The sequence below is a fragment of the Tenrec ecaudatus genome, chromosome 4 (genome assembly GCF_050624435.1).
Source record: "Tenrec ecaudatus isolate mTenEca1 chromosome 4, mTenEca1.hap1, whole genome shotgun sequence".
NCBI lineage: Eukaryota > Metazoa > Chordata > Mammalia > Afrosoricida > Tenrecidae > Tenrec > Tenrec ecaudatus.
Genome location: NC_134533.1, coordinates 112,053,883 through 112,070,510, shown reverse-complemented (window position 1 = coordinate 112,070,510; position 16,628 = coordinate 112,053,883). Strand labels below are relative to the sequence as shown.

General features: G+C 48.8%; 1 protein-coding gene across 1 annotated transcript in view; it reads right to left on the bottom strand.

The window, feature by feature from the left end:
• Window positions 1–910: 910 nt before the first annotated feature.
• HTR3B (5-hydroxytryptamine receptor 3B) overlaps window positions 911–16,628 on the bottom strand; it is a 40,412-nt gene continuing 24,694 nt past the window's right edge. The window contains exons 4-9 of the mRNA XM_075547823.1: window positions 16,025–16,134; window positions 15,364–15,533; window positions 14,702–14,859; window positions 2,175–2,385; window positions 1,852–2,034; window positions 911–1,146 (exon numbers count right to left, since the gene is read on the bottom strand). Of these exons, the coding sequence (XP_075403938.1) occupies window positions 911–1,146; window positions 1,852–2,034; window positions 2,175–2,385; window positions 14,702–14,859; window positions 15,364–15,533; window positions 16,025–16,134 (1,068 nt within the window). The remainder of the gene's footprint in view (window positions 1,147–1,851; window positions 2,035–2,174; window positions 2,386–14,701; window positions 14,860–15,363; window positions 15,534–16,024; window positions 16,135–16,628) is intronic.

Sequence of the window (16,628 nt, the reverse complement as noted above, 5' to 3'; positions counted from 1 at the left end):
AATCCATCCTCCCAGTATTTCCACTCACACCACTGGTCCTGAAGGGATCATCCGCCCTGGATTCCCTGTGTTTCCAGTTCCTATCTGTACCAGTGCACATCCTCTGGTCCAGCCAGACTTGCAAGGTAGGATTCGGATCATGATAGTGGGGGAGGAGGAAGCATTTAAGAACTAGAGGAAAGTTGTATGTATCATCATTGCTATGTCGCACCCTGATTGGCTCATCTCCTCCCTGAGACCCTTCTATAAGGGGATGTCCAGTGGCCTACAAAGGGGCTTTGGGTCTCTACTCCGCACTCCCCCAATCATTCACTATGATAGGATTTTTTTGTTCTGATCATGTCTGATACCTGGTCCCTTTGACACCTTGTGATTACACAGGCTGGTGTGCTTCTCCTATGTGGGCTTTGTTGGTTCTGAGCTAGATGTCTGCTTGTTTACCTTCAAGTCTTTAAGACCCCAGATACTATATCTTTTGGTAGCTGGGCACCATCAGCTTTCTTCACCACATTTGCTTATTCACCCGCTTTGTCTTCAGTGATTGTGTTAGGAAAGTGAACATCATAGGATGCCAATTTAATATAAGAAATTATTTTTGCACTGAGGGAGTACTTGAGTGGAGGCCCAATGTCCTTCTGCTACCTTAATACTAAACCTATAAATATATGCACATAGATCTATTTCCCCATCCTCATATATAAATATATTTGCATATGTACAAACCTTTATTTGGACCTCTATAAATGCCCTTTGCCTCCTAGCTCTTTCCTCTATGGCTGGAAAGCGTTTTAACCCACCTTTTCTCCACCTTTCTCCCACCTCCAATCTCTGCCCCGCCCGACACACACACACACACCTCAGCCTTCCATAAGTGTGGTGTCATGGTATTAACACCACCAAGTATCAGCCTTCACAAGCTGCTCCAAAATGCCCAGAGGGAGCATAGGGTGATGGTATAAAGCCCCAGCAAGAAGAGGTAACTTCGAAATAGCAGGCGGTCAAAGCGGTAGAGGAGCGCCAGCCACTCAGTTTCCCGTTGGTTAGCCTGCTCCTGAGCCTGGAGATAGCCCCTTAGCAATCGCAGCTGAGACCAGATTTCTCTCAGGGTTCCTGGCTGAATCTGGTGCTCTTGGCAGATGGGGAACTCTGTGGGATGGAGAAAAACATCCAACATGAGGCCAGGCTAACAAGGCCCATCTGGGCTTTCCCTGGACGCTGCAGCCTTATCCTTCAGAGAAGGTGGGAACTGGGCCATGGGATGAGCTTGGCTTGGGGACCTTCTCCCTCCCTTTCTTCCCTCCCTCCCCTGCGGTGCTGAAGGATGCTTCAGGGAGCATGGCAGAGCTGTGGCATACAACTCGGGTACCACTAGGCCAGCTCCATCTAGATTTCCTGAGCTGGAGCCACCTTCATTTGCCTCCATGCAGCTTCAGGGGCTGGGATAAATTCTTAGAGTCAAAGACTTAGACTGTTTTAGGTTAAGCAACTAGAACATCAATATGCATGAATAGCTCTATGCCTGTATATCTATTTCTATCTATCGATCTACCTACCTCTCCATGCTAACAATCTATCATTCTAGTACCAGTGACTCAATCCGTGTGAGTAATTGACTGTAACTGGCACATAACATGCGAATGGTGGCTGAGGAGCTGACCTGGAGGCCATAATTAGGGTTCCTGGAAATCCAGAGGGTGGACTCTTCAGTCATAAAAGAGGTCATGAAGAATTCAATACAGGCTAAAAGGAAAGGTTCCAAATTCTTCGCCGGCCAAACCCACAGTCTGGTGCTGCCCACGGGAGCAGATGCTGAGGGGGATAAGGCAAGACAGGACAAGGCTCCTCACAAACCTGTTGCCCCAGCCAGCGGAGCCCTGGGGTCCATGCTAGTGCCGTCAGCATCCGGGTCCCCTTGAAGGCACAGGAGGGGCCGCTGCTGCTTGCTGTGCTTCTCATTGTGCAGGAATTGGATCAGCAGGATGGACTTAGATAAGCTGAGGACCAAGAGGGCCATGCAGACTGTGAAGAAGACCTCTGGGGGAAGGAAGCCAGAGGAGAGGGGTCAGGGTCAGCTGGAGTGCCCGAGCTTCTCCCTCCTCTACCTGAAAGTGCACCATCAGATCTTTGACGATGGTAGGGGAAGATGGGTGTCTGGTGACCCCAAGTCTGCTTACCAATCAGAGGGGTGCTCACTGCACTCTTCGGCACCTCGTCAGACATGTTGACCCTGAAGACAGTGTAGCCCACCAGCAGAGTGGTCTTGAACACAATCCTGGCCTGGCAGTTAGGCGGCAGGTAGAAGCTCCCCAGGTCCACAAGCATTAGGAAGATGCTGGGAACCAGCAGGCTCACCACGTAGGCCAATGGGCGCCTGCGGATCACCACCTGGGCAGGAACAAGGAATCTGCTGACGTCTCAGAGAAACCAAGCTGGCTGACCAATGTTGGACCAAATAGCTAAATAATGCTCCGGATGTGAAAAGTCTAGAGTTTACCTTAGAGATGCGTTTGTGGCTATTTTATGGGTGAGAGAAAATGCGGTAGTGGGAAATCTTTTAAGAGTTTACATGGAGCTAACAACAATTTTATTAATAACTCTAATAATGGTGCTATTGTTGTTAGGTGCCATCAAGTTGCTCATTTAAAAAACTCATTTTATTGGGGACTCGTACAGCTCTTATCACAATCTACACATCCATCCATTCTGTCAAGCACATTTGTACATTTGTTGCCATCATCATTTTCAAAATATTTTCTTTCTACTTGAGCCCTTGGTATCAGCTTCTCATTTTTTCTCCCTCCCTCTTCCACTCTCCCTCTCTCATGAACCCTTGATAATTGATAAATTGTTATTATTTTTCATGTCTTACATTGGCCCATGTCTCCCTTCACCCACTTTTCTGTTGTCTGTCCCCCTGGGAGGGGATTAGGAGGGAATATATGTAAACCATTGTGATCAGTTCCCCCTTTTTCTCCCCACCTTCCCCTTACCCTCCTGGTATTGCTATTCTCATTATTAGTCCTGAGAGGTTTATCTGTCCCGGATTCCCTGTGTTCCCAGCTCTTATCTGTACCCATGTACATGCTCTAGTCTAGCCGATTTGTAAGGTAGAATTGGGGTCATGCTAATGGGGGGAAGGAAGCATTAAAAAACTAGAAGAAAGTTGTATGTTTCATCAGTGTTACACTGCACCCTGACTGGTTCATCTCCTCCCTGAGACCCTTCTGTAAGGGATAACCAATTGTCTACAGATGGGTATTGGGTTTCCACTCCATGCCCCCCACCCAGCATTCACATTGGGTATGATTTTGTTCTGGGTCTTTGGTGCCTGATACCTGATCCCTTCGACACCTTGTGATCGCACAGGCTGGTGTGCTTCTTCCATGGGGACTTTTTGCTTCTCCGCTAGATGGCGCCACTTGTTTATCTTCAAGCCTTTAAGACCCCAGACACTGTATCTTTTGATAGTTGGGCACCATTAGCTTTCTTCACCATATTTGCTTATGTTTCCATTTTGTCTTCAGTGATCATGTCAGGAAACTAAGCACCACAGAACAAAGTGTTCTTACATTGAGGGAGTACTTGGGTAAAAGCCCAATGTCCTTCTCCTGCCTTAATACTTAACATGTAAACATATGTACATAGATCTGTGTCCCTATCGTGTTATACACACACACACACACATGTACACGCTTGTATTTAGACCTCTATAAATGCCCTTTGCCTCCTAATTCTTCCTATTTCCTTTTACTTTCCTTTTGTCCCACTATCATGTTCTGCCTTCATTCAGGTTTCAGTAATTCCTCTTGGTTACATAGCACTTGATCAAGCCCCACCAGGAATCCTACACCCTCTTCAATATCAATTTTAGATCACTTGTTGTTCCCTTGTCCCTGGGTTTGTTAACACCCACTTCCTTTCCCCTGCCTCCACTTCTCCGGTGCCGCCCCCTCACCCAGCCATCAGTCCCATTGTTTTCTCCACCAGATTGCTTATCCCACCTATCTTATCTAGATAGACATGCAGAGACAATAATAAGCACAAACACAAGACAGAGTAAAAGAAAACAACAACAAATCAACAGCCAAAAAAGGCCTATAAATAGTTCCAGGTCTGTTTGTTGACCTTTAGGAGTGTTTTCCGGTTGAGTCTGATAGGTGCCACGCCTTGGCCCCAAAGCTTATTTGTGGTATTTCCTGGGGACTTTATTGCTCTGCTCCCCTTGCTGTGCTGTTGCAGGCCCTTAGCATTCCGCCCTGGTGTGGTGGGGTCAGACGGGGCACAATTCCCACACTGTGCCTCCAGTGTTGATCCTCAAAGCACTTTCCCTCATGTCTCGTGGTGAGGCTGGCCGTATGGTCCTCTCTGTACACTGGCTGCTCTGAGCAGGAATATCGTCCCCGGGGCTTGGTGGGCCAGTTTGTGTTCCATACTCTCTCCTTCCCGCTACGTTTGCTCCTGTGTGCTCTGATCAGATGTGCCCCTCTCCCTGAGCTGTGGCTAAAGTGCTATCCTCAGAAGCACATTCTTCTGGGTGTGCATGTAGTTGGGATTGGGGCGGGGCCCGTAGACCTCTCCATTGGTTCCCTGCTTCGTGCCGGTGTGTTACATTCACATTATCAAGTCGGTTCTGATGCAAAGCGGCCCCGTGCACTACAGAACGAGACGCTGCCTGGTCCTGGTCTTCCTCAGTTACTCTGCCGGAGTCCCTTGTTGCAGCCATGGTCCAGCCACCTCCTTAAAGAGCTTCCTCTTCTCCGCCGCTTTTCTACTTTACTAAGCATGATGTCATTTCCAGGGACGGGTCTCTCCGGGTAGCGTGTCCTGATAGCAGGATAATAAGTTACTATTTAGTCACCATTCCTGTCTGTGAGTCAGACGCTGGCTTCAGTGTTTTAGTTGATTTCTCTTACAGAATCCCCCCCAATAATTCTAGGAGCGGGGCATTTAGATTTCATTTGATAACCAAGGAGACGGAGGTGTGAAGAAAGTAAATGGTGTGTGCACCCTCTCATCGCTGCTGAGTAACAGTTTAAAACCAAATGTTGCACCCAAATCCTTCTTAACTTAATAAGTATCATCTTGTACTATATGTTGGGTTTTTTAAAATCTTGTATTGTGAATTACATAAAGGTTTACAAAGATACTTAAAATTGTATATGCCTTCTGGCATAGATTACAGTCCCCACGATGTAATAACAATCATTCCACCTCTTCCCGGGATTTTCCCCCTTCCAGTCCTGTTGCTAGCCCTTCTGAACTCCACCCTGGGCAAATTCTGCACTTCTCATTTCAAACGGTGGTTTGTTCTGAAGGCTGTTTACCTCCCTTGGGTTAGTGTTCCCTTATAGATCTATTGAAAAGTGAGCCAGAGAGGTAAGTTCACTTCCAAGCTGAGCTAAGGGCTAAAGTCTAAAGAGTTCCCTCCCATCTCTATCCAATCTGGGCAACGAGTCTGGTCATAGTTTTGAGTTTTGTTCCACATTCCCCCCCCCCCCCCCCACTGTATCCTGGACCTTCTAATACAATCCCTTACAGAACAGTTGGGCACCATCTAGTTCCTCTGGTCTCAGGGTCCTAGAGCCTGAGGTTCCATGGATATTGGTGGTTTATTATTATACCAATTTAGTCTGGCCCACTCCTAGAATATGAACTCCTGAGCACCTCTGTATCTGTGGAGTGGACCAATTTGATGGGGAATTTTGAGAAGGTTTTTTTTAAAGGAATTATTTCCAAGGTGCGCATAGATGGTCTGAAAACCACAAGAAACAGTGCAGTGCCCCAGGTCTTTTAAGGGGCTGGGTGAACTGTTTTAACCCATGGAGAAGGTTTACTCTCTAGACCCTGAAGAAAGAGAAAGCTCTGTGGAGAGGCCTGTCAGATAGGAACTGTGGCTTTCCCCCAAGAATACAGCCAAACGGGCAGGGACTTCCCAGAGTAGGAAGTCGAGAGACAAGTCATGTCCACTTGCTGTCTGTGCTCTCTCTCATCTCCTGCTATCCTCAACTCCCATTAGCCACGTATGACTAGGGATCCCACTTCGACTGGCCACACAGCTCAGCCTCCAAGGGGGGGCACACCAGGGAGGAGGTGGAAAGTGAGTTTCAGTGGTGGGTGGACAACTAAATAAACCCAACCACCCTGCAGAATGTTTGCGCATACGGCACTACTGTGTGGGCTTGAAGGCTTGGATTTTGAATCTCATAAAATTATTAAGATTATATATATACACACACACACATATCTTCTCTGGCATGTGATAGGAACAACTAGGAGAGAAAAAATAGGGGATGACAGGTCTGTTTTCCCCAAAAAGCGATGTACCCCTTAAACATGAGAAAAGTAACTTTTTTTTTAATCTTCCAAAAGGCCAAAAAATAGCATCTACCTTAAAGTTCAAGGAGTGTTTATTGAACCAATGAATGTTCCAGGGCCTTTGATATAGGATTTGTAAATAAGTCATGTCTGGAATCTCCTATTTCTCTGATTCAACAAACAATTGAATGCTTTCTATGGGTCAGAGAGTGTGTTAGAGATGTGTCCATATATGATATCATTTATTTAATCTTCAATACAATCTTATTGTTAGGTAACCACTCTATTTTATAGTGTTTACAAGATAAAGTGCAACCCCCTTAAGTGGGAAATTGAGTAAGTGGCAAAACTAGAGTGAGCACCCACACCGGATTCCCACCTGAGTGTTCTTGCCCATGGCGGCAAAGCTGTGGCTCTGGACTCCACTAGCCCTCTGAGTGTTGTGCAGGAGTCTTCTCACTTGCCTCTGCCTCCTGCTCTAGAAGAGGATGAGAAAGAGATGGAGCCAAGGCTGAGGTTCGGTGCAGAGGCCAAGGCGAGCTAGGACCGAGCAGGAGGTGGTGGGAAGATCTTGGCTTGGTAAGACCAGACACCTCTTCTTCCTTGAGAGCTGGGACTCCCCCACCATTTGGTCTGGGAGACTATCCCATGTCAGTGGAGCATGGCAGCCCGGCGCTGCTTGGGGGATGGTAGCGGCTGCTGTCTTTCACTGGAAGCATGTGAATGCTGCCGAGTGCTCTCAAGGCCATGCTGGCTCATAGCAACCCTGTGCACGGCAGAACAGGATGCTGCCTTGGCCTGAGCCGTCCTCACAATCATGGCTGAGCTTGAGCCCTCTGTCAGCTACTGGGTCAATCCAACTCTCCTTTGCCTTGAAGCTCTACTTGCCAAGAATGACGTCCTTTCTCCAAGGACTGACTCCTCCTGTTATGTCCAAGATGCGTGAAACAAAATCTTACCAGTGTCATTTCTAAGGGCCATTCTGGCTGTCTTTCTTCCAGCATCGATTTGTTTGTTCTTCTGGAAGTCCATGGTACAGTCAATGTTCCCTGCCAACCTGATAGCTCAGTGGCATTGGCTCATCTCCCGTCTTCTGTATTCATTGTCCAGCTCCTGCACATATTCGAGGTGATAGACGGCACTGTGGCTTGGGTCAGGTACATCTCGGTCTTCAAAGTGGTACCTTTGCTTTGTAACATTTTAAAGAGATCTTTTGCAGCAAGTTTGCCCAGTGTCGTACGTAATTTGATTTCTTGGCTGCTGCTTCCCAGGGGAGTGGTCGTGGATCCAATTAAACGAAAGCTTTGATCTTTCCTCCATTTGTCTTGATGTCGCTTATTGGTCAAGTTGTGAATACTTCCATTTTCTTGACTTTGGGCGTAATCTATACTGAAAGCTGTAGTCTTTGATCTTCATCAGTTAGTGGTTCAAGTCTCCTTTGCTTTGAGCAAGCAAGGTTAGGTCTTCTGCATATAAAACCCAAACCAAACCCACTGACTCGAGTTAATGCCAACTCATACTGACCTGATGCAGTTTCCAAGGCTGTGAATCTTTATGGGAACAAACAGCCTCATCTTTCTCCTGAAGGGTGGCTGGTGGGTTTGAACCGCTGATCTTGAGTTAGAAGTTCAACTACTACCCAACAGCACAGCAGGTCGTTAATGAGTCTTCCTCCAGTCCCGATGCCAAGTTCCTCTTCTTATGGTCCAGCTCCTTGGGTTATTTGCTCAGCATGCAGTTGGAGGAAGTATGAGGAAAGGATGCAATCCTGAGAAATAGCTTTCCTAATTTTAAACATCAAGCGCAATTGGCTACAGATGTGTAAACCAGAGTGGCACTCACTGCTTTGCAATAATTCCAATTATTTGATTATAAAACTTATTCCTACCAAAGTGCGATCAAACAACCATCAGCAACTACAGTACCTGTTATCAAATGCACCTCTCTACCTCCTGCCACCATGCCATGGCTGGCATGACTGTGTCATTAGGTGGAGACAATAAGAAGCAAGTTGAGTGATCAAAGTCCCTGGGGAATTTGCTTTTAAAGGATCCAGTGATCTGGCCGGAGAGGAGGGTGATGGGTGTATCCGAGCCTGCTAATTTAGGAAGTTAGAAGCAGGAAACGCCCCCCCCTCCCAGCAACGTCGTGATGGGTGTTGCATGAAAGGGAAGAAAGAGTATTAAAATACATCACCCTCAAAACAGTACAAGTAGGCAAGCTGAATCAAACGGAAAGAGCCACAACTTGAAGTCAAAGAAAAGGAGTTTTCACTTCTAAGTCCCTTTATCAGCTAGGTTCAGTGGTGCTGGGTGAGGGATGAAATAACTCTGTACCTCAATATTCTCTTTTTTAAGCAATTTACTTGTGTCTTGGCAAACATCTTGGGTATAATTGAGATTAGTTGTGCTCTTTAAATAAAGATCCTGTGTAAATAGCACGTGCTGAGAAGATTCCTCTCAGAGGCGGCTGTGGAATGTGTTCAGGGAGCCCATGGGCCATGAGGCATAAAGCTAAAGAGTGAATGCAAATCTGGGCTAGCACCGTGGCAGGCAGTGTGGCTCCTTGGGGTCCCTGGTTTTAGAGAAAGGACTCTGTCATCAGATCCAGTGTTTCCCAGGAGACCAAGGGAGAGGAGTGTGGGAAGCGCTAGGTGTGGGGAGCTACGGCCAGCCTACGGTGGGGCCTGTCGCACAGGTTTCTGAACTTAGACGGGCCCTCTGCTTGGTTTAATGCTATGCTGGGGCCATTTTGAAATTCTTAATACTCCGAACATGGGCTTTCCTTTGGGGCCAAGCCCTGCAAATTATCTAGCGGGTCCTGTTGAGAGAATATTCATCACTAGATATCAGCAAAAGATGAATTGAAAGAAGAAATGGGTACAAAAGAGACACTGGTCTCTGCTTAACTAAACAAAGAAATCTCCCCTTTGTCTTGTCTCGCTCTAGCTAGACAGGCCTTCCTAAACTATCCCACCCATTCTCTCACCTGGAGCAAAGGCGTCCCCAATCACACATAAGAGAGACCAAACAGCACCCCAAACTTTAGCTTCTTCAATAACAGAACAATTCACTTTTCTTTTGGCTGATTGGGGGGCAAAGTTCCCCTGAAGAAAACAGAAACAAGGAAGAGTTGCCGCCCTTTCATCTAGACTCACAGTGGCCCGTGGGGTCGGAGAAGCACTGTGCCTTGATGGCTGAAACTTTGAAAAAGCGATTGTCAGGCCTTTCCTCTGAGAAGCCTCTGGGAAGACTCAAACTGCCACCCTTGGGTAAGCAGCGCTGTTCTCTATGGACTAAACAAGCCCAATACAACTGCAAGAAACTACTTTCACTGCAGTTTTCAGAAGTGGGTTGTTGTTGGTGTGTGTGTGTGTGTGTGTTGTTTTTGGTTTATCGTGATCCAGTTTGATCCTCACGGCCCTTTATGACCTCGTTCTACAGCCAGTAACTGAGTGAACGAGGTGTCAGGCACTATCCTAGGTACTGGAGTGAGAATCATTAACAGGTCTGACATTGTCACCGTCCTTGCCCCAGTTTTATGGGGCCCGGGACCAGACTGGTCGGGGGACCCGCCCAGTCATGCAGTGTGGGTGAGTGACGAAGAACAGAGTGGGACCTTTGGTTGCAGGGCAGCATGATAGGGCTGCCGAGGCCAGACTGACTGGATTCGTGGTTTCTGGAGTTCGAGTTGGGCTCCATCCGTCCGTCCTCCACTCCGCATACATTGCCGGGCTGCCGTGCGGTTCCGTTCCCTTACAAATACGCGCATTCTTAGAGCATGCATCTCAGGGCCATGAGGATTTCCAGGACAAAGTCTTAAAGTGGAGCCTGTCGTAGAGTAAGAGCCCACCCAATCCTGTGGTTGCGGTTATTGCATTGAGACCCACTGAATGGCAGTGAGTTTGGGTGACCGCGTCTCCCTGGCCAGGGATTGAGGTCCACAATAGAAGTCAGAAACCTGCACTCACTCCTCTGTGTGGTGTCAGTGTTCATTGAGCCTGGCACATGGCAAGAACTCAAAAGATGTTTGTTGAGTTCAGGTTTGGATGACCCAACAAGCAGGGTAAACGTGGTCTGGTTCCTGCTAGTTTATGAATCTGCGAGTGACTATTTTTGCATGTTTTTGCTCACACATAAAATTGTTCCCACAGATTAGTGAGGAAACACAAGTGAGCCTCTGCTTGTGTTGCTTACCGTGTAATGCAGCACAGTTTGAGTTGTATGGGAGTCTGTTAAGAACACTACTTTTCATTTTAATGGGATGGGCTCATGAGACTTAGCTCTTCCAAAAGCTTCCTCCCTGCAGGTCCTGCTGGAAGCCGCGGCCCCTGCTTTTCCTAGAGGAAAGGGATGTTACCAACACAGTGAGATCCTGCCCCTACCTGGAGCACATCATTTCTAATGGACTAAGGACTAAGGAGCTGGTGCCTTTAAATCCCACAGAAAGGGAAGAAAAAGCACTTTCGTTTCAGCCCATGTTCTCCATTAGACACCCTTCAGGTGTTAGCAAGATTATGCCACAATTTCGTTATCCATTAAAGCCAGGTAATAATAAGTACACAAAGGTATTTGGAGCCTATTGATGTTAATGAAAGAGATCCATCTAATTCAGAATGTGTGTGCGGAGAGCTCCTTGGAGATGGGATAGGCCCCAAGGTTAGCCTCTAATGGCCTCCTTGATGGTAGACCCCACCAGTACTCAATTTTGCATGACCGTCTTTATGACATCGCTGGAATTTTGACGCGCACACTCACGCCTCATACAGAAGCCCATTTTCCTCCTTCCCTCCTGAACCCCCCCCCCAACATTCCCAATTGAGAAACAACGGGGAAGTGGCCGGCAATTAAGTAAGATCCTGGCACCTGAACAAACACTTCTTGGATGTTGACCGGATTGGATATGCAGAAGGCCTAAGGCTCAGGAATACTGCAGTGGCCCTAGGATGATTTCTAGGGCTGTCTCGCCTCTCCCCTCCCCTCTCCTCTTCTCCCTTCTCCCTTCACTGGGTGTCTCAACCACATCTCTCTACCCTAACCTTGAAAGGGCAATCACGACAGAAGAAGACAGGTGAGGTGGCTTTCTTTCCCAGGCGCCCCTCAGTGCCTCTCTAGGGGTCCCCTGTGGACAGGACCTTTCCGGGCTGGATGAACGCTGCCGTCCACGTGGGGACTTCTGGGGCTGAGCTCTGTCTGGTTACCACAGTCACCCATCCTTTTCTATCCAACATGAGCTCCTAAATTTTGTTGCTTCCTCCCTCTCCCACTTCTGCTCTCGTTCTTTAGAGGAAAAAGCAAAAAAGCCCTGCCCTACAGAAACAGAATGGCCACCCTGACAATTCTGGGAACCAGCACCTCCGATCATGTATGGGGGAACCCACCTCTCCCAATGCTGCTGGATCAGGTCCCAGGATGCACACTGCCTCCTCAAAAGGAGAATCACCTGTACTTGGGGGCCCACGGTGGAACACAGTCTGACTGACTCCACAGTGTCTGCAGATAAGCAGGCTGAGTCATGGAGGCGGCAGGTGTGATTGCACGTGAGCTAGAGCTAACGGGCATCTGGAGTATCTGATTTAATACAAGTGACAGCTGTGTCCACAAGGCCCAAGGTGACGGTGTATTATGAGTAGATGGTATCCCCCTGCCTGCCCCACCTAACTCCATTCCCCTATGGGCAACGTGGAGTTCCTCTTTGTAAGAGACTAGATTAGGAGAGAGACAGGGAAGCCCAATGGTGGCATGAGACTGGCTTTGACTTTCATGCCACTGGCCCAGGGCCGGGGAAGGCACCTGAGTGTCTTGGTTGCTATTTCCAATGGGGGGCCATCTGGTACCATGGACTTCACCACACTGCGCAGGACAGCAACAGAGAAGCTGGGAGGCCGAGGGAGGCAGAAAACGGTGACCATCTCCAAATCAACTTGAAGCTCTCTGGAGTTGCAGGAGGCCCCCCGCATGGGTGCCCTGCCAAATGCCATCTGTGACTACCCAGCATCCTTCCCCTGCTCTATTCCAGTGCCAGGGCACAAGCCCGCTCGACAGCCCACCTTAGCCTACAGGGCAAAGAGAAGCCAGGTCTTAAAGCCCTGGAGCGCATCCTGCCTGGGATGCCCTCAACAGACACACCATCGATGGAGATGGAGCTGGAAGGGAAGACAGCAAACAAATGGAACCGGGACCCTCGTCAGCCTTCATCCCTGATCATCTCTGTGGGTTCTACTTAAGGAGCCCTGGTGGCGCTGTGGCTTAGGCGGTGGTCTGTAAGCCCCCAGTCTCTCCGAGGGAGAGAGGAGGCCGTGTACTCCTGATCATATTGACTCTCGTGTAAATTCAGAGGGAGCAGTTCGAACAGCCGCTGTGAGTCAGACTCGACCGCCATGGAGTTCATCTTAGTGACAACGGGGATGGTGCCCTGGACGCCTCTCACCACTGTGGAGATGACAAAGGACGACTTGCGGTGAGGGATGGCTTGTCACCCCCCCAAGAGCGGCTGCGTCCTCGGAGCGCGTGCGCGTGCGTGTGTGAGAGCGCGCTCCTGTGTACCTGCCTTTGTCGCCGTGCTGCGTGCGGCGCAGGTAATGGTGTGTGCAGCGTCCTCGGCAGTGTGTGGTAGGTGACTACGCTCCCCATGCACGCGCTGCTCCCTCGCATTTCCCTTTAATGCCCTCCTGGATGCGGGCTGCATTAATAATGTTTGCGGGCTGATATCTTTAAAATTAATGAGGTGTTTACTCTGAGCCAAGAAACTCATTGAAATTAAAAAAAATAAAAAGAACTTCCTTTCCCCCCTCTCTTTCGCTAAGTAAAAGAAAAGTGGACAGACAGGACACAGAGAAAGCTTTGCTAAAAGCCAAGCAGAATTCGCGGCAAATCCCAAACCCAACTGCTTAGAAGGCAGGAGTGCGGACAGTATGCACTGCACCAAAAAGCACCCCAAACTGCTCTTCACCTGTTTCGACTCTGTGGGGGGTCGCCTAAGCTGCACATCTGGACAGGACCAGGCAGCTTCCTCGTGGTCCTTCGCGGTGGCCGGTGGGTTCGAGCCTCTGATCTTTGGATTAGCAGCCCGGCACTCAAGCCGCAGACAGTACCAGCAGGGCTCCTTGTACGTTATACTTTCATCGGCTTCGACTCAGCCCCATCTGAGAGGTCCCTGCCTTAGCAAGAGTTTTGCTAAGCCTGGCTGGAAAACGGCATAGGACACCAGGGGACCTGTGCCCTGAGCCTTAGTTTATTTCACTCCCTCGTAGTTTATTGCATCCCTCCTTAGAAAGAACCGGGACCCTGGCAGTGTTGTGGGGGGTGTGTTTGACTGTGAACCGCAAGGTCAGCAGTTCAAAACCACCTGCCACTCTGAAGGAGGAACTAAGACTTTCTACTCCCATAAAGAGTGACTCTCAGAAACCCACAGGGGCAGTTCTCCTCTGTCCTGTAGGGTCACTATGAGTCACCCTCGACTTGATGGCAGTGAGTTTTTGTTTTGAGATGGAATTATCCACAGTAACCAGAGGACCAAGGTCTCAGCCACATTTTCTTTCTTATGGAAAGGGTTTCATTTCTAGAATCTGACTGTCTCAGTCTCAATTTTTTAATCAGATCCGTTACCTACTAAGAAGGCCCGGCCACCACTTTTGAACTTCATGCCGAAGAGCACAAAGCACGTCAATGCACACTAAGGATGTGTGAATTTGCTGCAGCCCCAGAGGGCCAGCGCAGAGAGAACGCATGTCTGTGGGGGGGCAAAGAGTCTGGCTGCACTGCAGTGTGCCCCCAACCCAGACCCTGTTGGGCACGTTTTCCTGTGAATGTTTTCTGGAGTGTTCCCAAGAGCATGCCCAAGGGCCGCTCTGAGAAGTGTGGGCTCCCTTCTCCCTCTGTTAGGGCAGTCCTGCTCTCCCATCCTCAAACCATCAGCAGTCTCCAAGCGGCCCACAGGTGGCCTGTGGGCTACTCCCTTAAGGGGTGCAGGTGAATGGCATGATCATTTTAGGCACCTGCACTGAAATGAATGGTTCACAATAAAAATGAGACAACCATGTTTGTGAGACTCGTGTGTGTGTGTTTCCTCAGGAGCAATTACAAGTGAGGATGTTGGTTAGCAAGAGAAAGTTGGCAGATTCCTGCTACAGTGGGGCATTCCAGCTCTCGGCTTTTAGCCCTCCCTCTGGCATTGGGGCGCCATTCCTGCTTTCTGCCGTCCCTTGTAGAATGTCTACAGCAGGAGCCCGGTCTGTGAGGGAAGCGCTCTGGCGCGGGCAGATGCCCAGGGCCGTATGAATCAACTAATCGGGTCTCTAATGAACATGCCTATGCAAGAGTCAGAGACCGCGCAGCTCAAAGACTGTCGAGAACAAGCCACGCGGACGGGAAGGGGGAGAACCTACGTTAAATTGAATCTGGGCAAAATCTCCCGAGCTGCTCCGCAGGACGTGGTACTCGGAGGGCACAGAGCGAAGTTCCCACTCGCCGTCATCCAGAAACGCCTTTTTGTCATGCTTCATGTCTTCGCTGCTCCTCAGGAAGGCCAGGTTCACATCCTCCACTAGAAGCAACCGAGACAAGAGAGCTTTATGTAGCAAAAGAGGTTCCAACGTCAGCTCCATTTCCTGTCCTTTGCCTCTGGGCCCACATGCAGTCTCACTAGGGTTAGGGTCCACAGTAATGATTTGAATAGAGGTCGAGGCTGGCCAGGATGACAATCTTTCTCGCCACGGGGTGGGGGAGTAGGAGGGAGAATCCAATTCTGAATTTAGAGTTTGGATTCATCTGTCCATACAGTGAGGGCATTGGTCTCCATGGCCCTGGAAGTCTACTGTGCTTCCAACGCAGCACGGGAATGGGCTGTATATCTATCTGCACGCCACATTCTTCTTGGCCTGCTTTATGACAGAAAGTGAATAGCTGCAAAAAGAGGGGTAGAATTTTTTCTGAAAATTCCGTCATGGGAAGACTAAACTAGTCCTGATGGGTGACAGTATTCCACCCACGTGCACCAACCCTCCATGGGTGTGTTTTCCGAGTCGTACCCTGCATCGCTCTGGTTTACCTGTGTGCAGAATGCTATTGAGAGTTAGGCTGCAGTTCTGGATATCAAATGGGAAAGCGTACGTCTCTAAACTGCAGGCAGACACCACCTGGATAGGCTTATAGTTCTTAATGGTCCCAGATGAGTTCACATACACATAAGGCAAGTCGGGCGATCTTTCAATGTCCACACTATATGAAATGTAAGAAGCTTGTTGTTACAGAGAGACCTTTGGTCCTCTCAGAACATTACCAGCTACAAGATGGTAGTGACCAAGACACGTACAACGGTCTGGCCTTGCCAAGATAGAATCACATTTCCCACAAGATGATTGCCCTGAGCAAAGTTGAGGACAGCAGATGTGTCCACAGGCTAGTGTTCTAATGTAGATATAACCCACAAGGAAGCTCAAGGGTTAGTAACCAAAGCTATGTCTCAAACGAAGTTGACTCACAGTCTTCCACCCCGCCCCCTGAATATCCCCCCACCCAGAGGAAGCTCCTTCAACGATTCAGAAGGAATAGTTTGTTTCAGAAGTCGGCGCAGAAGTAAACACGCCAACAAACAAACAACAAAAAGCCAACCATGAGTCGACTGCAAGGAGACAGCAACTGGCGGTGTGAGTAATCTAAGCACCCCACAAGCAGTGTGAACTCCACTGAACTGGACCCAACACACTTACCACTCATTGATGATGATGTCAGGGGCCCAGATGGCGCTCAGTGGTAGGGAGATCTCACTGATCTCATCGAACATGCTGGTGTTCCAGGATAAAAACTCATCATCCCAAACCTGTGTGAGAAACCACCAAAGAAGTTAATGAAGCCATGTCTGCCTCATCAAAAACCGAGGAGCGATGTGGAAGAATAACCCAAATGGTCATTCCCCTGGGACTGTGCTAATCCATCCAGATCTTGAAGATGGCAGCCCACACCAGAAACCAGGGGCGCACATTTTATGTGGTTTCTTACACTGAGATATCAGCATCCATGCAAGCTCTGTGGAGCTACAGACACAGAATATAATACAGATTCTCAGAATAATGTACATTTTTACTGATTCAAGCCAGAGCCCACCACACACACACACACACACACACACACAAGCTCACTGCCAACAAGGCAATTCCATCCCATTGTGACCCTACACGACAGGGTAGAACTGCCTCTGTGAGTTTCTGAGACAGTGACTCTTTACAGGAGTAGAAAGCCTTGTCTTTCTCCCAAGGGGTGGCTGTTGGTTTTGACCTGCTGTCCTTGCAGTTAGCAGCCCAACACGGAACTGCT